General features: G+C 37.8%; 1 protein-coding gene and 1 pseudogene across 1 annotated transcript in view; one reads left to right on the plus strand and one right to left on the minus strand.

Annotated features, from left to right (window-relative positions):
* The window catches only part of PHYHIPL (phytanoyl-CoA 2-hydroxylase interacting protein like), a 99,270-nt gene that overhangs the window by 1,391 nt on the left and 73,596 nt on the right, over positions 1–24,283 (minus strand). The window contains exons 2-4 of the mRNA XM_024765241.1: positions 11,131–11,327; positions 9,066–9,240; positions 4,550–4,667 (exon numbers count right to left, since the gene is read on the minus strand). Coding sequence (XP_024621009.1) covers positions 4,550–4,667; positions 9,066–9,240; positions 11,131–11,327 — 490 coding nt within the window. The remainder of the gene's footprint in view (positions 1–4,549; positions 4,668–9,065; positions 9,241–11,130; positions 11,328–24,283) is intronic.
* Positions 16,289–19,164, plus strand: LOC112413295 (HAUS augmin-like complex subunit 6; annotated as a pseudogene).

A 24,283-nucleotide genomic window follows, 5' to 3' on the forward strand; every position in this document is an offset into this window, starting at 1 on the left:
CCATCAGATCAAGGAGAATGCATCGTTTAACATTTCCTATAGAAGGCTAAATTTTAGCCTTGACCCTAAGGTAAGGATGCTCTGCTCCAAACCTCAGAGGTCTTTTACATAATAAATTTCCTGACCAGGAAAACCAAAGTGAAATTAGAAATCTTATGGCTGAAACCACATCCATTATATGCCTACTGGATTTTAGAAGTGGCTTGGTGAAGAGAAAACTGGATTAACAATACTGGTTAAATATGTTGAATGTTTTTTTAAAGTATGCCAGAATTTAGATCTAAAATGAATGTTGTCCATGTACATTGGTACAAAAGCATCTTGTTTCTTTTTCTGCTTTAGTTTTTTTTTTTACCCAGACACAGTTTACTAATCAGGCCCTCTTGCCTGCATTTTCCTTAGAATAGAGCTGGTTATCTCCCTTTACCCCACTCTCAGATCTATTCTCTACCCTTTTCACCTTCCACTGTGGGCTAGGACTGTATCATCCAGTTCTTCCTGTTCCTTGGTCCCTTCCATTTCAGTTATACCAATGGGAGGCACAGTAAGAAAAATGGAAGGGTATCCCATGCTCTTGGATTGGAAGAATTAATATTGTTAAAATGGCCATACTATTCAAAGCCATCTACAGATTTAATGTGATCCCTGTCAAATTACCCATGACATTTTTCACAGAACTGGAACAAATAATCCTAAAATTTATATGGAACCATAAAAGACCCAGAATTGCCAAAGCAATCCTGAGGAAAAAGAACAAAGCTGGAGGCATAACCCTCCCACACTTCGGACAATACTACAAAGCTACAGTAATCAGAACAGCATGGTATTGGCACAAAAACAGACATATGGATCAATGGAAGAGAACAGAGATCCCGGAAATAAACCCACACACCTACGGTCAATTAATCTTTGACACAGGAGGCAAGAATACCTAATGGAGAAAAGAGTCTCTTCAGCAAGTGGCATTGGGAAAGCTTGACAGCCTCATGTAAATCAATGAAGTTAGAACACTGCCTCACACCATACACAAAAATAAATGCAAACTGGCTTAAAGACTTAAATATAAGACAGGACACCATAAAACTCCTAGAGGAGATCATAGGCAAAACATTCTGTGATGTAAATTGTACCAATGCTTTCCTATGTCAGTCTCCCAAGGCAATAGAAATAAAAGCAAAGATAAACAAATGGGACCTAATCAAACTTATAAGCTTTTACACAGCAAAGGAAACCAAAAACAAACTGAAAAGACAACCTACAGACTGGGAAACAAATATTTGCAAACAATGCGACTGACAAGGGCTTAATTTCCAAAATATACAAACAGCTCATACAACTCAACAATAAGGAACAAACAACCCAATAAAAAAAGACAGAAGATCTAAATAGACATTTCTCCAAAGAAGCATACAGATGGCCAATAGGCACATGAACATATGCTCAATGTCACTAATTATCAGAGAAATGCAAATCAAAACTACAATGAGATATCACCTCACACCAGTCAGAATGGCCATCATCAAAATGTCTACAAACAATAAATGGTGGTGAGGGTGTGGAGAAAAGGGAACCCTTCTACTCTGTTGGTGGGAATGTAAATTGGTACAGCCACTATGGAGAACAGTATGGAGGTTCCTTAAAAAACTAAAAATAGAGTTAGCATATGATCCAGCAATCCCACTTCTGGGCATATAACTGGAAAAGAAGAAAAAAATATTTTACACCCGAAGACAAGAAGCCACAATGAGTCGGTAGGAGGGGCGCTTCCGTGGTATAATCAAGTCCCATACCCTTTGGGTGAGAGACCCACAAATTGGAAAATAATTATATCCCAAAGGTCCTCCCACAGTAGTGATAGTTCTGAGCCCCAGGTCAGGCTTCATAGCCTGAGGGTCTGGCGTCAGAAGGAGGAGCCTCGAGAGCATTTGGCTTTGAAGGCCAGCAGGGCTTGAGCGCAGGAGCTCCACAGGACTGGGGGAAATAGAAACTGCACTCTTGGAGGGTGCACACAAGATTTCACATACACTGGGACCCAGAACAAAGCAGTGACTCCACAGGAGCCTGGGCTAGACCACCCTGTGTGTTGTGGAGGGTCTCCTGGGGAGGTGTGGGTTGGCTGTGGTGCAGAGGAGGGGCAAGGAGACTGGAGGTGGAGGCCCCATAAAATATTGATTGGCACGAGCTCTCCGAGAGGTGGCCATTTTGGCACTGAGACCTGGCTCCACCCAACAGCCTGCAGGCTCCAGTGCTGGGATGCCTCAGGCCAAACAACCAGCAAAGGGAGAACACAGCCCCAACCATCAGCAGACAGGCTGCCTAAAGCTGTACTGAGCTCACAGCCACTTTAAACACACCCCTTGACATGGCCCTGTCAACCAGAGGGACAACACACAGTTCCACACACCAGTGGGCAGGCAGCAGTCCCTCCCTCCAGGAAACCTGCACAAGCCCCTGACCCAAACTCACCCACAAGGGTGCAAACACCAGAAGTAAGAGAAACTACGATCCTGCAGCCTGCGGAAAGGAGACCGCAAACACAGAAAAGTCAGACAAAACGAGACGGCAGAGGAGTATATTCCAGATGAAGGAACAAGATAAAAACCCAGAAGAACAAGTAAGTGAAGTGGAGTTAGGCAATCTTCCCCCAAAATAATTCAGAGTAAAGATGATCCAAGATCTTAGAAAAAGAATAGAGGCACAGATCGAGAAGACACAAGAAATGTTTAACAAGTCTTAGAAGATTTAAAGAAAATCAAGAGCCACTGATGCTAATATGGCTTCAGTTAATAGAGCTTTTTAAAAAAGCAATGTTGAAAAACTACCCATGCCTTGGCAAGTATATATTTTTTATATATATATATATACTGCAGTATATGTATATATACTGCATCAAAATATAACTTACATGAATTTTACAACTATCATAGAAAATCCAACAAAGGTAAATTTCCTTGTTAGTAAATACATCTTTTATACTAGTATATTGGAATCAATCATACAATAATTTTTTTCCATTTTCCATGCTCCCCGTCTTTATCTTTTTTCTTCTTGGAAGAATTTTTGAAGACAGATGGAGCAAATTCTAGAGTATCTAAGGTCCTGAAAACAGGTCAATTCCCACCCAAAGGACAGAGACAAATCAGAGAAATAGTGACCTCCAGTGGCCACCTAAAATAGACACTGGCAATGTTCCGGGAATCTAAACCTAGTACCAAACATGTATTTATTTATTCTATTGATGTATTATTTACTGTTAAACAAAATAGCAACTGTGGATCTTTTTTATTTCTAATTTTATGTTTAACAAATATAAAGAAGTACCTTTTTTGTTAAGTCATATATGGTCATTCCTATTCAACAGTTGACAAGTATAATAATTTGTGTTCTATCTCTCAGCTCATATTCACTTAATTTAGTGAATGGCATCTACTATGAATTATATAGATTGAAGGGTAAATAATTTGCCAGCAAAGAGAATTATGGACTGAACTTTACAGGATATTCAGACATAAGGCAGGAATAGTTTTCACGATCAAAATATATCAAAATACATGATATTGCAAAGTACTTAATTTGAAGAACACACATGCCTAAATTCACCTTTCTCTCTTTGATTCTCTTTGCATGTTCCACAGCTTGGAGTTTATTTAGATCTGTAACCATGATCTTGATTTAAGAAAAACTGGAGAGTTATGAAACAAAAAAACCACAACAGAACTTCCTAATTTTTTTTCACATAAAATCCTGTCAAGAATACTTTAGAGTTTACAAAGTGAGATCAAGGCTTTTAAAATGACAAATTATAGGGATTGCTGTGTAAAAGTTTTAGAACCTATATCAATTTAAAAGCTTCAGTCTCACTTTAAAACACACCCCTGCCTATTTACTCTCTTGAAATTTTCTTCTACAAATATGAAAGGGCTGTAAGTATTAAAACTACTTGTGACATGGAATTCTTTTGAATTCTTGGAAACTGCTTTCAGGGACAAACACAGGATATCTTAGAAATACTACTGAACACTAGAATTTAAAGGTAAACAAAGGAGATTTTCCTCATGAATAATTAACCCAAGATAATGGCTGAGAGATTTCTACGTAGGCAGAAGCCCGAAAATCCCACCTGATTCACCGTGTTTCATGAACCAGTCACCCTTTTATTCTCTCATTTTCAATGACCCACAGGAAGAGGAGAAAATTTAGTAGTTGGTATGAGACAGAAGGCACTGAGTTATTGGGAATTGGAGGAGTGTGTATCTGTACAAGACATGCTCACCAATCTTAACCCTGGAGGTTTAAGATCTTCCACTCAAATAGACAGGAACTGGTATTACAAGTGATCATGGAAAGGAATCTAAGTGAAGTGGAAAAAAATCCCATGATCTGATTTTTTCTACTTAATTTTTCTGGGAAATAAAGTCATAGTATAATTATTTTGAGAAGAAAACTAAAAATTGCTATTTCACAGAAGCAGACTCAAGAGAAACCTGAGCCTAGAATTTGGGATGGCACTTAGTAAAGCAAATCAGTATATATATGTTTGGATTCTTACCGAATATAGTCAAAATATTCTTTGTGCTGGTTACGATAAAAAACAGAAAATTTAAGCATCCGTCCTGCAATCACTTCGGCCTTCTCCAACAGTTGTGTTAGATGAACTTTTGAATAGTCTGAAAAAAACAAAAAGTCTGTTATTAAAAATACATTATCAGAAGTATCAACTACATGCTTAATAAATTGTAGATTATTAAAATTTACTTTTAGGAAATTCATATTAGTGAATAGGAAACTGCACTTAAAAAAGAAAACATTCATTGTCTTTGGCACACGTTTTCTTTCTACAAAAATATTTTTGTTATAGTTTATGGTTGCTTTTATGAATACCCTTGCATTTTTTTCACTCATTGAAATTAAAGATCCTGAAACCAAAATGTTAAATAAGGAATACAGACTCTGCATAACCTGAGTAATGTCAATCAGCACCATAGTAGCCTTTCTTCAATCAGCTGATGAATCAAATAAAAGAAACTCGTAACCTGCAAGCAATAGCAAATAGAATTTAAAGGAGTAATAATAATAATGTTCATTTAATTTACTCCCTAAATCTATGAGGTTGGCAAGGTAGATTATGACCATTTTATTGACGCAGAGATTGAGGCTTGTCACAGTTTAATGATTTGCCAAATGTTCATAAAGCTAGTAACTTAGAGACTAGGTCTCTGGCTCCTAGTTGGTAGTTTCTGAGTACATAAGACTCGTGAAAGTTTAAAGCATCTCTCAAAGTAATCTGATCTTTTCCCAACTTTTTGTTTTGAAAACTGAGGACTGTTGCCAAACTCCTGTACTAGAATCTAAGCAAAAATTTTGGTCTATAAAGATTTTAAGACTTTTCAAACAAAAGCAACCTAGTTGAACTACTCATGGCAGCATAGTTTGTTCACTCACTGCTTCAGTGGCTCAACAAATATTTATTTAGATCAGAACATGATGTACAAGGCATCATGCAAAATTAAATGATCAGGTTAAAAGATAAAAAAATTATTCTTCTTTCTCTCAAAGAATTCACAGTCTAAGGGAAGAAGTAAATATATAGACAACTATGACTTATTATGGGGTTTCATCTCTGTCATGGATTAGCCTAGAAGTAGTCAGTGGCATTCTGTTTTATCTCCAATACTTTGCCCAGTGCACAGCATACAATATGTGCTTAATAAATTTTGAGTGAATTAGATGTATAGATTAAAAGACAATATATATAAAATAGCTTTCTCAAAATTTACGCAGTCAATGTTATTGATAAAGCTTAGGTGAAACAGGGCTCTGAATTATTTTAATAAACTGAAACAACAAGCTTTGAACAGCCTAAGTTCCCCTTAGATTTTACTCATAAAAATAAAAATGCAATATAATTTATAGAAAAATATTGTGGAACATTTAAAATAAGCTGGCATTTTCCTTATTATTTACCCCATAAATTCCTTAGAAGAATTATGGGATGTATTTGAATAAAAGAGCAATACGGGATCAATCTAAAGGAAAGAAAGAAGACAAAAAGGTTTTTCTTTATATACATAGAAATAAAACATGTACTCATGTAGTTACATAGATTATAGAAAAGAGTGAATGTGTGCATCTAGATAGATGGATATTTCTGAACTGAAAATGCCAAAGGTCTTCCTTAAGCTAAAGAAAAAATACTATTTCATGCCTTTTCCTAATGTCAAATGGGGTTTTAGCAGGTAAATAGTAGCTCTTTTTTTAAAAAATGAACAAATACTATGATGCTGTTTGGTGCTGTCCTATGGAAAATAGCTTGTATTAAAATAATGTCAAAAGATACCATGTCTTACTGTGTCTACCTCCCTGGTAGGATGCAATAAAAGTAAATGGAAAGATGTGAAACGTAAGGTAGATTCCAAGGAGGAATTTTAATTCAGGAAAAAAGTTGAGGGGATATATTAATTCTAATGTGACACACCAAATACAGGTAAACATGAGAATTCTTTACACACTATTAATACAGCATTGAAATCTTTAACTATTTAATTACTGATTACTGGACTATCATATATACCATATTTCATCTATTATAAAATGTATTTTTTTTCACATTTTAGCGTCTCTGGCATGAGTCTGACAATAAATGTGATAAGAAAACAGTTTCATAGTTTAATTGGCAGTTTAATGTTTTCTTAGCAATACCTAAAATGGTGGATCTTATAATCAATGACATCTTAGGAAGAAATATAGTACCAGAGAGATACTATTTTCCTTGCTCTAATACACTGAGATCCTTAGCAATAAAGAATGTTGTAATCCTTAGCAACTTCCTCATAGAATAAACAAAAGGGGTTTGAAGATAAATTAATGTTTTCTTAGCAATACATAAAATGGTGGATCTTACAATCAATGACATCTTAGGAAGAAATATAGTACCAGAGAGACACTATTTTCCTTGCTCTAATACACTGAGATCCTTAGCAATAAAGAATGTTGTAATCCTTAGCAACTTCCTCATAGAATAAACAAAAGGGGTTTGAAGATAAATTAATGTTTTCTTAGCAATACATAAAATGGTGGATCTTACAATCAATGACATCTTAGGAAGAAATATAGTACCAGAGAGACACTATTTTCCTTGCTCTAATACACTGAGATCCTTAGCAATAAAGAATGTTGTAATCCTTAGCAACTTCCTCATAGAATAAACAAAAGGGGTTTGAAGATAAATTTGAAGTTAACTTAAAATTAAACTCTCATCCGTTCTACATATCCACATGAGAAGTTTTATACTGAGTTTGAAATTAAGAAGAAAACAGAAGATATTGAGATAAAGCAGTAGCTAAGCACATCCTGAGTCTGAAATAAATCTAGTATGAGGCTATGGGGAAAAAAAATAGCTGATTTATCTGAAGGATGCCTCAGCTGGGGAAAGTTGCTAGGCAACCTGCAATAGGTGAGGCAAACTGTTTTTATGACTTTTTCTACAAGCTCCTGTGTGTTGAAACAGCCTCTCTCTCTAAGAGACAAAAAGAGTGGGTGACAGATGTGTTCAGGTAGAGATATTTTTGTGTACCTTCACCACCTATTTAAGTGCTCGATAAATATTTGTTTCTTGAATGAATGAATTAAAAAAATAGATAAATGCATAAGATGAATGGTAACATTTACAACCCAGTGGGCTATTAAGGTACAGTTCAAAATCAAAGGGGATGGGTTTCTACATCAGATATCCCAATCCCAAATGGCTATGAGGTCCTTTTTTTTTTTTAACATCTTTATTGGAGTATAACTGCTTTACAATGGTGTGTTAGTTTCTGCTTTATAACAAAGTGAATCAGTTATACATATACATATGTTCCCATATCTCTTCCCTCTTGCGTCTCCCTCCCTCCCACCCTCCCTATCCCACCCCTCTAGGTGGTCACAAAGCACTGAGCTGATCTCCCTGTGCTATGCGGCTGCTTCCCACTAGCTATCTATTTTACTTTTGTTAGTGTATATATGTCCATGCCACTCTCTCACTTCATCCCAGCTTACCCTTCCCCCTCACCGTGTCCTCAAGTCCATTCTCTACGTCTGCGTCTTTATTCCTGATCTGCCCCTAGGTTCTTCAGAAGCATTTTTTTTTTTTTTAGATTCCATATATATATGTGTTAGCATACAGTATTTGTTTTTCTCTTTCTGACTTACTTAAGTCTGTATGACAGACTCTAGGTCTATCCACCTCCCTACAAATAATTCAATTTTGTTTCTTTTTATGGCTGAGTAATATTCCATTGTATATATATGTGACACATCTTCTTTATCCATTCATCTGTCGCTGGACACTTAGGTTGATTCCATGTCCTGGCTACTGTAAACAGAGCTGCAATGAACACTGTGGTACATGACTCTTTTTGAATTATGGCTTTCTCAGGGTATATGCCCAGTAGTGGGATTGCTGGGTCATATGGTAGTTCTATTTTTAGTTTTTTAAGGAACCTATGCAGTACTTTCTAATGAAGCAAAGACACACACACACACACACACTCTCTCTCTCTCTCTCTCGCTCTCTCACACACACACATGACACTAGTTTAGGGATGGATTATCAGCATTCAAGTCAAAAATCCAGTAACATATCTGCTAGGTAAAGTCATTGCAATCTGCCTCCATTCCCTTAAATTAGAGAATGATGTTCCTGGCTTTTTTCTTTCAAGACTGTGAAAGTAAGAAATAAAAAAAAGAGGAAGGAAAAAGCTCTCTCTCTCTCAAAATGAATCGCAAAATATGCTGAGTATATTTTTATACTGCATCAATTTTTATTTGCAAAGCCTTTACTTTGAAAAATCAGACTGTGCATGTAGCACAGAAGTAATTTAATGCCATTACCCAGTTTTTGCTGAGAACCTCCACTCCTTCAAATCAGTTTGTTCTGTCACATGATGCTACTGGCAATGCAAAAATGACCAATGCAATATATATCACTTCATAATTATAAAAAAGAATGTATTTTCTATAATTAGTTTTCCAGGAACTATTAAATAAGGTGTTTTTTTTTCTGTATTTATACCCAGTTCTCTTACCTGCTGTGCAGAATTCTATAATTTCACTCCATTCAGACACAACATAATCACCATCAACTTGTTTTGAGGCGGTCTGCACTGCTACTGTATACTCAGTTCTTGGGCTCAAAAACCAGTGTCCACGGACAGTCATCGGCAAGGGAACAGCTTTTGCCACCAGTTTTGTTGGAACATCCTAAGCAAGGAAGAAAGAAAAGTAGGAAGAAAGGAAGGGAGGGAGGAAGGAAATGAATTAATTCAGTAGTATAACTTGAATCAATTGTAAACAATGTGGAGTAACATTAAATTCTTGGCTGATGACACAAGTTTCCTTTTTAAAGATATTTAGCAATTACTATGTTCAAATCTCTTATTCTTCAGATGTAAAAATTAAGGCCCAATTTGATCAAGAGACATGCCAAGCTCATACAGCTAAGCTAATGACATAAATGTACTCGGATTTATTTTCTTGATTTCTAGTATAATGTTATTCTCTGTACACTCCTTAATAAGCTCCTTAAAATGCAATATTCTAATACTAAATGATAAAATACAAAAAAGTGAAATAAAAATTCAACAGATTTAGCATTTTAAAATATTATATTTGTTTAATATATACTATGCAATAATTTTATCAGAGTAGCCCATTACTAAATATTTTATATGTCAAGGGACAGAATGTTTTTTAAATAAATATTTTTAAATGATTCTGTTTTACATACAAATGAGGTAACATTTGCTTTACTTGTATTCAAGTATGGAGCCTATGTGTCACAGAAAAGTTTAGGTATTTTTAAACAATGATTAATAAGGTAAATAAACCTGCTAGTTGAGCATTCATTATATTTCCAAAGATATGGTATTCTAAGTATGGAATGAAGAAAGGGGGTCAAATCTTGACTCCTCACCATTTAATACTAAATATTTCAAAGCTAATTTAAGAAAGCAAATGTCAGCAAAGAGGATATCCAACACTAGAAGGAATAATTAAAATTGGAACATGGGAAAATAATGACATCAATCTTGTTCTCTCTGTCACACTTATCTGTGTGTATAAGCCTCACTTACCATTAGTATGTGTAATTACACATCTAGTAAAATGCATAATTCCCAGATAAGACAATTCTTACAAAAGATTTGCCAAGTTAAAATTTATTATCAGTATTAAAATAAGATCAGTTTCATATCAGTGAAAATACTGAAACGTAAGAAAGAATTCTTAAGCCAGATTACTATTATCCTCTCTACAGCTACATCTGAAGGAATGTATGTATCAGAAAAGATATGTGATAAGCAGACAGGTAAGAGAATAAATATCAGAGAATTGTTACATGTCTAAAACACCTAAAGGTTAATTTTTAATTCTCAAACCATAAAATAAAATTGACCACATAAAGCAATTTTTTTCAGCCCTTAGGTATTTTAACAAATATCCTATAGTCTATAAGCTGCCATCACATTCTTCATTTGGCAGTTATAGGGAAAAATGTGTGCTTCAGTGGAAAACTGTGAATTGACTACAGCACACTCTTCTGGCTATCTTCTGATTTTGTGGAATCTATTTTACAACTCTGTAATTTGTAGACTACTGATAACAATTCAGTTATTCTTGTCTAAGTACATGTAAGTGAATTTTGCCCAGTGGAAGTAAAACCCTCCTTGCCTGCCCTTGCTCTTCCCCCACCCCATACCAGTTTTGCCTCCACTTAAACATTTATTTCAATATCCTGATCCATAAAAATGTCTTTTTCTGGATCATCCTTTGAATTGGCTGTAATACCTCATCAGTTACCTCATTAATGTGTTAAAGAAAATCTTTAACACATGTTAACTTTTATGTCTGTATGAGAGTCAAGATTTCAGCTTTCCCAGAAAAAAAATGTATTTTACCCATATATTTGGCATTTCATTTTCTTACACAATTTCTTGAAGGAATAGGGCTTTTAAATGACATATAATTTTTATTCTTCCCCATGTCAAATATATCATATTAGTAATTAATAGAACATTATTCCTTTTTTCAAAATGTCCTCATACTTAGAAAGCTTTAAGATACAAATGAATATAAGGATGTTTAGAATTTTACCTTGTGTTTAAATTTATTGGAGTTCTTGTTCTCTTTCTTATTGAGGTCAATGAAATAGTGTGTAATACGGTCTTTTGATTTTGAATCCATTTCCCATGAAATCTTGAATGAGTCACACGTAATGTTGCTTATTTTGATGTTATGTGGTACGGGAAGTTCTTCCATCTCTGCTATGCCACTGTCTTGTGATTTGTTTCCTGCAAGAAAACAATGCACAGATAATTTCCAACTAATGGATTTTTTCTAGTTTGCAAGACCATTAGCTGTGTACCTGTTTCTGAACTCACCTAATTACTAAATTTGAGATTTCATTTTGTTCATGAAGTAATTTGAGTGTTAATGATAGTAAAACTATCATTACAAGATCATATTACCAACAAAATGCATAAATGAATTAGTCCTTACCACCTCTACGTTTTCAATTCCTTTTCCAATTTCTGCGTTCACAGAAATAAAAACAATAACACTGGTGATCCATCTTTCTAATCTATGAAAGATTAGCCTTACATGGTAGGTTCTGCTGAAAGGTCCCAAGTGACCATTTTTCTTACATGACCAATCGATTCTGCTCTAAAGTAATAATACTAGGTGTTTTAAGCCAGATGAAATCAGAAATGTTGATAATGAAACAATCCAGTCAAATAAAGGCAATGTTTCTTTAAAAAAAATCTGAGGTATCAGTGAGTCTATAAAAATTACTCTCCCTTCCCCCTTTTGGAAATTTATATATAGAAATAGCATGTAATGTTTATGCTACGTACATAAATAATATCAAAGACCATTCTCTTAACAGTTACTATGTGAAGGATTACTCTAGGAATCTTTTTACCTGCTGTATCTTCCTAAATTTAATTTTGAATGCTGAAACAATAGATAAGGTTAAAAGAAAGAAAATGACTGCCATGTTGATTGATATCATTAAAATCTTGAAGAACGCATCTGACGTCTAGTTACTTTACAGACTATGTCCTACATTTCCAATTAGAGAAAATGTTATCACTTTGGCTAATATTATAGAGCAGAATATGATGGATGACAGGACAAAAAGAGAAAATATAGACTTACCAAGTTTGTTTCATATGTAGGAAAGACTGAGTGAAAATTTACTCCACTTCTCCTTCCTATGTTCCCTTCCCCCAAGCCAACATAAAATTCAGTGCCCAAGAAAAAAGTGTAATTGTTATTTATGTTATAAAAGTTGTAGGTCATAAATCAGCTACATAATTTGTTCCTTAAAAGAATAAACAGGGACTTCCCTGGTGGCACAGTAGTTAAGAATCCGCCTGCCAATGCAGGGGACATGGGTTCGATCCCTGGTTCGGGAAGACCCCACATGCTGCGGAGCAACTAAGCCTGTGTGCCACAACTACTGAGCTTGCACTCTAGAGCCCCTGAGCCACAACTACTGAGCCTGCGTGCCATAACTACTGAAGCCCACGCACCTAGAGCCCGTGCTCCGCAACAAGAGAAGCCACTGCAGTGAGAAGCCCGCACACCGCAATGAACAGTAGCCCCTGATCGCCACAACTAGAGAAAGCCCGCGTGCAGCAACAAAGACTCAACAGAGCCAAAAATAAATAAATAAAAAGAATAAACAAATCTTGATCGACAATAACTGAAAGGAACAACAATCAATGTAGCAACACCTTCCACTTCCATAAGAGCTTGTGCTCTCTGCCCCCATACTCCCATCTCAATTACTGATATAAATCTTTTGATATTCCCAGTCTTATTAAATCATTCACCTATGTTCTCTCATCCCAAGCTGTCTTGTGGCCAGAGGAACCCGATGACAGTCAAAGACTAATTTCGAAATAACTGAAGTTCTTTATTGTCATTTCTTGAACAATACTTTTAAAAATCCTTCTTTCTTCTCTCATGTACTCCCTCACACCCAGGCTTTCCCAGATTCCCACTCCATAAAACTCCTAGAAAAATTGCTCCCTCACCCTTTTTTCCCTCCCCACCTGCCCTCGTAGAATCTCAAAATTGCTTCCTGCTAAAGCCTTTCAGAAGTCAAGTGTAGGGAAGAAACAAAGTGGAATCTCTTTAGTGGCCTTGGGAAAGGGAAAGGCAATAAATATACAAACAGTAATTTTTGTTCTATTTATAAAAGCTCACATTTTAACCTATTATTCTGACTGCAGTTATCTTTAAAATGTAAGCAACGTTAAATGAAAAACTTTCTGGACTAATAGCAGAAATTTCTGTACAAATTATATGCATTATGAGGAGGAATCAAGATGCCTGAGGAGTAGGATGTGGAGCTCACCTCCTTCCACAAACACATCCGAAACACATCTTCAAGTGGAACAATTTGCACAGAACATCTACTGAACACTGGCAGAAGACTTCAGACTTCCGAAAGGGCAAGAAAACCTCCACATAAGGACAAAAGAAAAAGAAAAGAAAAAGAAAAGAAAAAGGAGTTGGGATGGGACCTGTGCCCCAGGGAGGGAGTTGTGAAGGAGGAAAGGTTCTCACACCCTAGGAAGTCCCCTCACTGGCAGGGAGATCAGCCTGGACGAGGGGGAGCGTCAGGGCCTCTGACAAGAGTGCAGCAACCAGTTTGCGGAAAGCAAAATGGAGTGACCTACTGCCACCCTGTGCTCCCTAGCCTGAGATGCTCATCCACTGGTACGGGTGGGGGCTGCGTGCTGAAGCTTGGGCTTCAGAGGTCAAACCCAGGGAGAGGAACAGCGTTGCCTGTGGGGAGACAGCCTGAAGAGGCTGGACTGTGGCAACTGAGGGTGTATTTGGAAGAACCTGGGCATGCCAGAAGGGCAAGTCACCATTACTGGGGGGTGCACAAGGACAGGGTGGGACTGCCATAGGAGCTTCTTTCCCTGTGTGCATGCTCTCAGGCAACAGAACACCAAACTATATGAGCTCTTGGGGCGGGCATGAGCTGCTACCGTCATCATGGGCTCCAGAAGTGGGCATGGGCTGCTACCAAAACTAGGGGACCTGTGCGCAGCCGCCAATTGCTGTCCCCACTGTCCTGGGGGTGAGTGGGCCCTGCAGCAGCTAGGAGACCTGGGAACAGAAGCTAGTTGCTGCCCCTGCCGTATGGGGAGCATGCACGGGGGGTGAGCAGGCACCAATCACCGTCCCTGCTGTCCCGGGAATGCGTGGGCCGTAGCCACCACTGGGAGACCCAGGAGCAGGTGCCCATTGATGCCCCTGCTGTCCTGAGGGCACATAGCCAGTGCTGCCACTGAGAGACCCATGGTTGGGGGCGGACCACTGCCCCTGCCATACCAGGAGAGCATGCAAGGGCCGCTGCACCTATGCACCCCATATCAAAGGGATAATGGCCAGTACACACTGATGAAAGAGGCAGAAAGCATCCAAACTAAAAGTAGCCCCTCAATTCTGGACAAGATGGTGGAGTAGAAGAACTTGAGCTCACCTCCTCTTACAAAAACACCAAAATCACAACTAACTGCTGAACGACCATCAACAAAAAAGACTGGAACCTACCCCCCAAAAAAATTTTACACCCAAAGACAAAGAAGAAGCCACAACGAGTTGGTAGAAGGGGCACTTCCATGATATAATCAAATCCCATACCCTTTGGGTGAGAGCCCCACAAATTGGAAAATAATTATATCCCAAAGGTCCTCCCACAGTAGTGATAGTTCTGAGCCCCAGGTCAGGCTTCATAGCCTGAGGGTCTGGCGTCAGAAGGAGGAGCCTCGAGAGCATTTGGCTTTGAAGGCCAGCAGGGCTTGAGCGCAGGAGCTCCACAGGACTGGGGGAAATAGAAACTGCACTCTTGGAGGGTGCACACAAGATTTCACATACACTGGGACCCAGAACAAAGCAGTGACTCCACAGGAGCCTGGGCTAGACCACCCTGTGTGTTGTGGAGGGTCTCCTGGGGAGGTGTGGGTTGGCTGTGGTGCAGAGGAGGGGCAAGGAGACTGGAGGTGGAGGCCCCATAAAATATTGATTGGCACGAGCTCTCCGAGAGGTGGCCATTTTGGCACTGAGACCTGGCTCCACCCAACAGCCTGCAGGCTCCAGTGCTGGGATGCCTCAGGCCAAACAACCAGCAAAGGGAGAACACAGCCCCAACCATCAGCAGACAGGCTGCCTAAAGCTGTACTGAGCTCACAGCCACTTTAAACACACCCCTTGACATGGCCCTGTCAACCAGAGGGACAACACACAGTTCCACACACCAGTGGGCAGGCAGCAGTCCCTCCCTCCAGGAAACCTGCACAAGCCCCTGACCCAAACTCACCCACAAGGGTGCAAACACCAGAAGTAAGAGAAACTACGATCCTGCAGCCTGCGGAAAGGAGACCGCAAACACAGAAAAGTCAGACAAAACGAGACGGCAGAGGAGTATATTCCAGATGAAGGAACAAGATAAAAACCCAGAAGAACAAGTAAGTGAAGTGGAGTTAGGCAATCTTCCCCCAAAATAATTCAGAGTAAAGATGATCCAAGATCTTAGAAAAAGAATAGAGGCACAGATCGAGAAGACACAAGAAATGTTTAACAAGTCTTAGAAGATTTAAAGAACAAACACTGATGAACAATACAATAACTGGAATGAAAAATACACTAGAAGGAATCTATAGTGGAATAAATGAGGCAGAAGAATGGGTAAGTGAGCAGTATCAGAGACCTCTTGGGTAGCATTAAATGCAATAAATTCACATTATTAGAGGCCCCAGAAGGAAAAGAGAAAGAGAAAGAGAAAGTTCCAAGAAATTATTTGAAGAGATTATAGCCAAGAACTTCCCTAATGTGGGAGAGGAAACATTCAGTCTCGAAAGCATAGAGTCCCATGCAGGATAAACCCAAGTAGCAACAGGCCAAGACACATGTTAATCAAACTGACAAAAATTAAAGACAAAGAAAAAATATTAAAAGCAACGAGAAAGCACAAATAACATACAAGGGGTGGTGACTTCACTTTGGCCGCTGTGCAGTACTACCGTTAGAGGCTCTAATTCCCTGAGACTTTAGAGTCTCAGGCCACTTGAGGCATGTGAGGCGAAATGGTTCTGGGCAAGAGGATCAGGTGGTGGCAATGGAGGGGCCACCGCCATCTCAGGATACCTGTAGGGAAAAAGCCTGAGGGGCCCTCTCAGTCGTTGGAGACTGCGCTTTCTTCCTTTGCCGGGCCCTGCCTACCGCGAAGATGAGTTCGGCCTGGGTCACTTCTTTCAAGAAGGAGCATATCTGGATGTATCTGCAGGCACTCAACTTTGAGCCGGGCTCGGTGACTATATAGCTGGTGGAAAGATCGTGTTGCACAGGCACCTCGGAGTGAACATGTTTGACAAGTTGAACAGTGATGCCTTTCAGATAGCTTCTTATTTTTTGTTTCAAACCCTTGACCAGTCTCTCACTAAAGAAGTTTTCAAACTTTGTTGGCCTCCATTTGACCAAAAATGTGATACTGAATTCCGAAAACATTGCTGTGAATGGTTAAAAAAGATTTCTGCTGAATGTGGAAGTAGCTTTCCTCAAGTTGTTGGTTCACTATTTCTTTCTCCTGGTGGTCCTAAGTTTATTCATCTGATGGATCACTTTGCAAGTTTTGTTGCAATAAATTATATAAAAACCCATTCTAAAAATTCTTCTGTACATTTTAGAGATATTTAACGTAAAGCCACAAGATTTGTGCAAGTGCATTGCCAGATGCCATGTAGCACATAACAGAGTTTTACAAATTTTGCAAAGAGAAGATTGTTACCCGAAAATGCACAACTATCAGTTAAACAAATACGAAATTTGAGATCAGAATGTATAGGACAGCAAAACCAAATTAAAAAAATGGAACCCTATGATGACCAAATTAATATACAAGAGAAAATTCAAAAGGGTCGGTCTTTGTGGGCTTCAGTGAATGAAACACTCATGGCTTTGGAAAAAGAGAAGTTGTTAGTTCAGTCCTTAGTCTGGTTAGCCAATATACTTTAGATGGAACTAATGTTGCTATCAATATTCCAAGGCTCTTACTTGACAAAATTGAGAAACAAATGTGTCAGCTGCACATAGGAAATGTTTAAGAGGCTGGAAAATTGAATCTCTTAACAGTTATTCAGTTTTTAAAATGAAATCTTGAAAGTAATGAAATATGAACATCGTCAGGCTAACCAAGCAAGACTGGCAATAGACCTTCACTTCCTCGAAAAAGAGACCAAATTTCAGAGAAAGAGTGTCAGATCTGAAGCATATGAGGTATAAAATAAAAGAAGATCTCACAACTATAAGACATTCTATTGTTGAAAAACAAGAAGAATGGCATAAAAATTGGAAAGAATTTCTCGACCTCCTTTCAGTCTAATTAAAAGTTGGACTCCAGCTGTGGATCTTTTATCACCTATGTCTACCCTTTCATTTGATCCTGCCTCAGAAGAAGCATATGCGAAGAGTATTCTGGGTACCCTGGTACCCTGCTTCACTTCCAGATACACCTAAGCAACATATCCAGGAAAATGATTGCAGAAGGGCAAGTGATATAGTGGAAACTAAATGTGATCTAGCCAACAGCCCTGCTTCTTTCCTGTTGCAGCCCATTTCACCATCAGATAGAAACAGTGTTACACTACTTGAAAAGGACACAAAGTCGACAACTCCTAGAGAGAAAAATGAAACAGTTTCTAAGAAAACACCAGAACTTGAAGTGGAAGACTCTTCATCATCAAGTATTGCGGAGTAGTGCATTTGGAGGGTCTCTGCCAGCTAAAAAAAGTGATCCATTCCAAAAAGAGCAAGATCATCTGGTAGAAGAGGTTGCAAGGGCAGTTTTATCTGATTCACCACAGCCTTCTAAAGGAAAAGAAGTAATATTAGAGGAACTAATTGACTCTCTAGTTTCTAACCCATTCTTAACAAGGAATCAAATCCCCCGAACTCCAGAAAACTTGGTAAGTGAAAGCAGGAGCTCATGGAGAAAAGCTGTCAAAATAGAAGATAACAGAAGTACAGAACCAATTCAAATGGATACAGAACATACAGAAGTATTGCCAGAATCCTTACCTGTGGTGCATAATCAAAGAGTTTAACATGGCCAGTTTTTTCTCAGCAACTACTGTGTCCGATTCTAGCCATTCTCATTTGCCTGAAGAGAAAGTTGTTTCAGATTGCCTCAAGTGTGTGCTTCAGAAACCTGTGCTGACCAGTTGCATAGGTGAACCAACAAAACAAAATCTGTCAGATTTGTTAAATAAGGACATAATTTGTAAGCAAGATTTGGAATGTACAGCTTTACAGAACAAGCTTTTAGAAACTAGCCAAATAGAGACATTCTCCCCTGCTGTAGGCAATAGGAGAGATGTGATAGGTAGCAGTGAAGAAGAGTATATTAAAATATCAGACCACTCGAAAGCTTCTTACAAAGATCTTTCCATGCATAAAAGTATGTTATGGAACTCTTTTCAGATATCAAGTGGAATTAGTTCCAGTTTTAAAGATAGTGATTTTGGCATATTACATGAAACTCTTCCAGAAGAAGTTGGTCACTTAAGTCTTAATAGCTCCAGTAGTACAGAGGCCAATTTTAAACTGGAACCAAATAGTCCTCTGCACAGTGGCATTTTCCCAGAAGGTGTTGTGGGAGGAAGACAGAATACTCCAGAATCAGACTTTAATTTACAGGCTACTTGCAGTGGATATGAGGCTCTGAGGAAATCTCTGTCCAAGCAAAGGGAAGAAATTTGCCTCTCTAATGCTGAAACACTTGAAAGACACAAACCAGAATTGATCCTTACTTCCCAATACATGCAAACTGATGATATGCTTAACTTTTTGGGCACTCAAGATTTGAACATTGACTATACAAAACCATCTTCATGCATGTCCCTTGGTGAAAGAAAACGGTCTCTTTCACCACTAATTAGGTTTTCTCCAGTGGAACAAAGATTGAGAACCACAATACCACGTAGTCTTGGAGAACTTCTACCTAATTTAACAGTCAATTTTGCTGAAGAAGAAATCTTGAATAAGAGCCTTGATGCAAAAGAATCTCCATCTGACTTGAAAGATGAAGCAGTAGCCCAGTCAATTTAACTATGATGAACTTAAGTTGAAGCAATGTCACGGGATAAAAACTGATTTGTAATTTAAATACACATTGGAAGTGTAACTGTTTTTCAAGGTCTAAAAAAGTCCTAAATAATGCTTTTTAGCCCTCTCTACTGATTTTAGGTAAGGAGAGTATGTTTGGATTTTCTCTCTCTGTATAGATATGGGGTTGAAATGTGAAGTATTTGGAAAGCAAACAAGTTATGAGAAGCCATTTTGGTTTCTTGCATAATCTTGTAAGCATGAAGTAAATGGCAAAGTATTAGGTTAACTAATTCATTATGTTCTAATTTCAGATAATTAACATAAGGATGAGTAGTTTTTGATGTGTTTTATTAAGTGGTTAACTTAACAGCCATTGGATATACTGATCTTTCTTTTAGGGAAATAAACAACTTTTATTGTTTCTTTTTAGAACATTCTGGTACTAAACAAAAAAAGTGAGGAAAGTAATGCTTTGGGGTGTATAATCAAAATGACAATATTTAAGTTTGGGAAAGCTCTAAAGAGGCTTAATGATTACTCAGGTAGGTTGATCCTGAAAAATGATGTTTGATGGAATAAAGTGCATGTGATGATAGTGAAGACTGGAGCAGGATAAATTTAGAAAAAAGGAAAAAGGTGGAAGATGACTAGATACTTTTGAGGGACACTAACTATAAATCCATTCAGTGGGTTGTATAGCAGTTTTATATTTAGTCTAATTTAGACTTTGAGAATTTAACTCTAGTTTTTTTTTTTAACAGAAAAAATGTAAATTAAAAAATTAGTCTTTTTTTTGGAGGGCCACTGTTTTGGGGGAAGGGAGCTCATTTTTTAATTTTTAAAAATTTTTTGTTGGAGTATGGTTGCTTTGCAATGTTGTGTTAGTTTCTGCTGCACAGTGAAGTGAATCTGCCATAATCATACACACATCCCCTCCCTCTTGGGCCTCCCTCCCTCCCATCCCCCATCCCACCCAACTGGGCCATCACAGAGTGCCGAGCTGAGCTCCCTGTGCTATATAGCAGGTTAAGGGAGCTAATTTTTTTTTTTTTTTTTTAAATAGTGATCTTGGGGTCTTCTTATTTATTTATTTTTATTTATTTTTGGCTGTGTTGGGTCTTCGTTTCTGTGCTAGGGCTTTCTCTAGTTGTGGCAAGCGGGGGCCACTCTTCATTGTGGCGCGCAGGCCTCTCACTATCGCGGCCTCTCTTGTTGCGGAGCACAGGCTCCAGATGCGCAGGCTCAGTAGTTGTGGCTCATGGGCCTAGTTGCTCCGCGGCATGTGGGATCTTCCCAGACCAGGGCTCGAACCCGTGTCCCCTGCATTAGCAGGCAGATTCTCAACCACTGTGCCACCAGGGAAGCCCAAGGGAGCTAATTTTGATAGTTACTTTCCTCCTCAAAAACCATCAGGTCCCCACTGCCTACAGAACAGCTTCAAATTAACTTGAGAAAATTGAATTTGGGCTTAAATAACTTGTTCAGTGTTACACAGCTAAGTCAGTGGTGAAGCTAGGATTTGACCCTATTTTCCTTCCTTAATATACCAACAAGACCTCCTAGAAGTAACTAAAGGGCCAGGATGTAGGATATGGCTGCAAGAGTGGGCCTTCTGTACTCTAAATGGGAGTCAGATGTGAGGCCTCTTGTACAGTGTCCTGACTCATGTAGTCAGACCCCCCTGGCCAAGAAACGGGCTTGTCTTTAGCATCCAAGTGAATACATGCCATTGCCCTCTGTGAACCAGGAGGTTAAGCACACTCTGGAAGGGTGATAGCACCTACAGCACCCCTGTGTCTAGCCTCAACTCTTAACCATCACAGCCTTATCCAATTTGCTAAGAAACTGGCAAAAAGAGGAGAAAAGTTTTAGGGAAGAGTTCTGGAAGTGGATGGGCTTAATAGTTCATCTTCTCTCACTCATTTTGGCTTACTTTCTCTGTGTTGCTTGTTTGATCCAAGTTTGAAGGCCAGTCTTTTTTTGTGTGAGAAAAGACAGAAGAAAACCACAAATAACTACCTTCTTTGCAGTGGAAAAGAAAGAGAAAGAGAAAAGCTTCTCCTAAGGTGCCATATTCTTTTATTAGTTAATAGAACAAATAGAGACTGTGTAAGTCTACTGGGAAACTATCCTTTAGTCTTAAGAAACCTAGTATCGGTAAATCCAAAATTAACACGTTAAGGAGAAGGTAAAGCTATCATATTAGCATCTACAAAGTGCCAGAACTATTCCTGGATACTTAATAATACATATCATTTAATTCTTACACCTCTGTAAGACAGTGATATTGTACCTATATTACAGGTAATGATACCAAAGCTAGGGAGCTTAAATGACTTGTCTAAGATGGACTCGAGGAATTACCTGGGATACATCTTAAAAAACGTATATTCTGTAGGTCTAAAATGAGGATTACAAATCTGCATTTTAAATAGCTTCCCTGGTAATTCTTTGGCTCAATAAAAAGCTTGAGAGCCACTGCTAGGAGATACAGATTCACATTTAGCCCTGGGGTATCTTCAAGAAGCTAGGTACACTATTACATACATACTGCTTTAGAGATTTTAGCTCTCTAATGAGGAAGCTGAAGTTCACCCATAAGTGTGGGCCCTGAATTATTGAGAATCAAATGATCAAAATATCTTTGGATATTAATGGATTTACAAAAACCACACTGCTGTTAAGTGAGTCATACCTGTGATAGGCTGAGAGTTTTTGGCATTCTTCCCTGTCCTTTGTATGCCAGTAGTATAAACAAAAGTATATTAAATCTGTCACTTTCTCCTAAACCATTTTGATATGACTTACTGCCTTCAGCCTCTTCCTTATCCAATACTGCCTGCATACCTGCCTTTTGACCTTAAGGGACTGCTTTGACCATATCACTTCTTTGTTTAAAATTCCACTAATGGTTCATTGTTAATTCTAGAATCGAGTTCAAATTTAAAGGCATATAAGGTCTCCTCCATAGATTGCTCTTTTCCCCATTCCACTATGACCTCCATTTTTTTTTTTTTTTTTTTTACTGAAATGCTTTGGTGGGCATGTGTCTTTAAAAAATCTTAATTCACAGTTCTGAAGCTGGAATATCCTACCCTCATCTCCCAGCCTTTCACAGTTATAGTTGTCCTTTAGGGTTCAGAACAAATCTCACTTTCACCTTGAAGTCTTAATCTCTTATCCATGGGACTGTCCCTTCTCTGAAATCTCCTATGGCTTATGTTAACTTTCATTCACTTAGTATTCATTTATTGCTTTTATTGTATTTTTTCATGGTTGTATGTGATTTCTCCAGTTGTATTGATTAAATACATAAAGACATACATACTTACGTAGATGTGTGTGTGTGGGGTGTCCATACATACATATACTCCAAGGGCCATAGATGATTCCTTAGCAGGTACTGAAGTACTGGAATTGTTTTCTTTGCCTTCTGTGTGATGGAATTCAAGTAATGGTAAAGAGGGAGGGCTACTTTATTGCTGTAAGAGTACTTTTTCTCATTACATTCACAAATGAGAATAAATTCTCATTCACTATTCATAAGATGGAGGTGTGTAAACTGACTTCTCTGTCAGTTTGAAACTTTAGATAATGCCTCTATGTTCTAATTGTTTTAAATGTTTAAAGAGGACAAGCATATAATGTTGCTTAACATGAAAAATGTTATCAAGTGGAATAAAGACTATTCGTTGTTAAAGAAAATCAATTTGGGGAAATTTAATTGAGAACAAAAATATAAGTATTTTGAAACCATACTTTACCATGTGTTTCTTCACCCTGATCTATGGAGTCAATTTTATTTAATTCTTGAGACCTGTATAAAAGGAAACTCTGTTTTTTCCCTATTCTGAGTATACTAAAATTAAAGAAGATATGTTTAAGGACATTTTCCTCAATGTAAAGAAAGTATTTGCTAAAGTAAAATTCTCTTTCACATTAAGTTGCAGATACATAGTTGATATACCTTTCGCCTTATGTACTGTGAATGTTAAACCCACATCCTGAATTTAAAATATTTGTGAATCCTCCATGGGACTATTTGTAAATGTTTTACATACTAGTCTTGAATAAACATTCAGTATTATACCCAAAAAAAAAAAAAAAACCAACAAAAAAACCATACAAGGTAACTCCCATAAGGTTATCAGCTGATTTTTCAGCAGAAACTCTACAGGCCAGAAAGGAGTGGCACAATATATTTACAACCAAGAATATTCTACCCAGCAAGGCTCTCGTTCAGATTCAACAGAAAAATCAAAAGCTTTACAGATAAGCAAAAGCTAAGAGAATTCAGCACCACCAAACCAGCTTTACAACAAATGCTCAAGGAACTTCTCTAGATGGAAAAGAAAAGGCCACAAAAAGAACAAGAAAATTACAAACAGGAAAGCTCAACAATAAAAGCAAACATACAGGAAGGAAAGGAAATCATCCACACACAAATACAATATCAAAACCAGCAACTATGAGAAGAGGAGAGTACAACTGTAGGATATTGTAAATGCATTTGAAATTAAAAGACTAGCAACTTAAAACAATCTTGTTTACATATAGACTGCTATATCAAAACCTCATGGTAACCACAAATCAAAAAACTATGATATATACACACTAAAAAGAAAAAGGAATCCAAACATACACTGAAGATAGTCATCAAATCACAAGAGAAGAGGACAAAAGAGGAAGGGAAGAAAAAAGACTTACAAAAACAATCCCAAAACAATTAACAAAATGGCAATAAGATCATACAAATCGATAATTGCCTTAAAGGTAAATGGATTATTAGGCTCCAACCAAAAGACACAGACTGGCTGAATAGATTAAAAAAAACAAGACTTGTATATATACTGTCTACAAGAGACCCACCTCAGACCTAGGGACACAGACTGAAAGTGAGGGGATGGAAAAAGGTATTCTATGAAAATGGAAATCAAAGAAAGCTGGAGTAGCAATACTCATATCAGACAAAATAGACTTTAAAATAAAGACTGTTACAAGAGACAAGGAAGCACACTACATAATGATCAAGGGATCAATCTAGAAAGAAAATGATACAATTGTAAATATAGATGCACCCAACACAGGAGCACCCATGTAAGGCAAATGCTAATGGCCA

This window comes from Neophocaena asiaeorientalis, unplaced genomic scaffold (genome assembly GCF_003031525.2).
Source record: "Neophocaena asiaeorientalis asiaeorientalis breed wild unplaced genomic scaffold, Neophocaena_asiaeorientalis_V1.1 scaffold183, whole genome shotgun sequence".
NCBI lineage: Eukaryota > Metazoa > Chordata > Mammalia > Artiodactyla > Phocoenidae > Neophocaena > Neophocaena asiaeorientalis.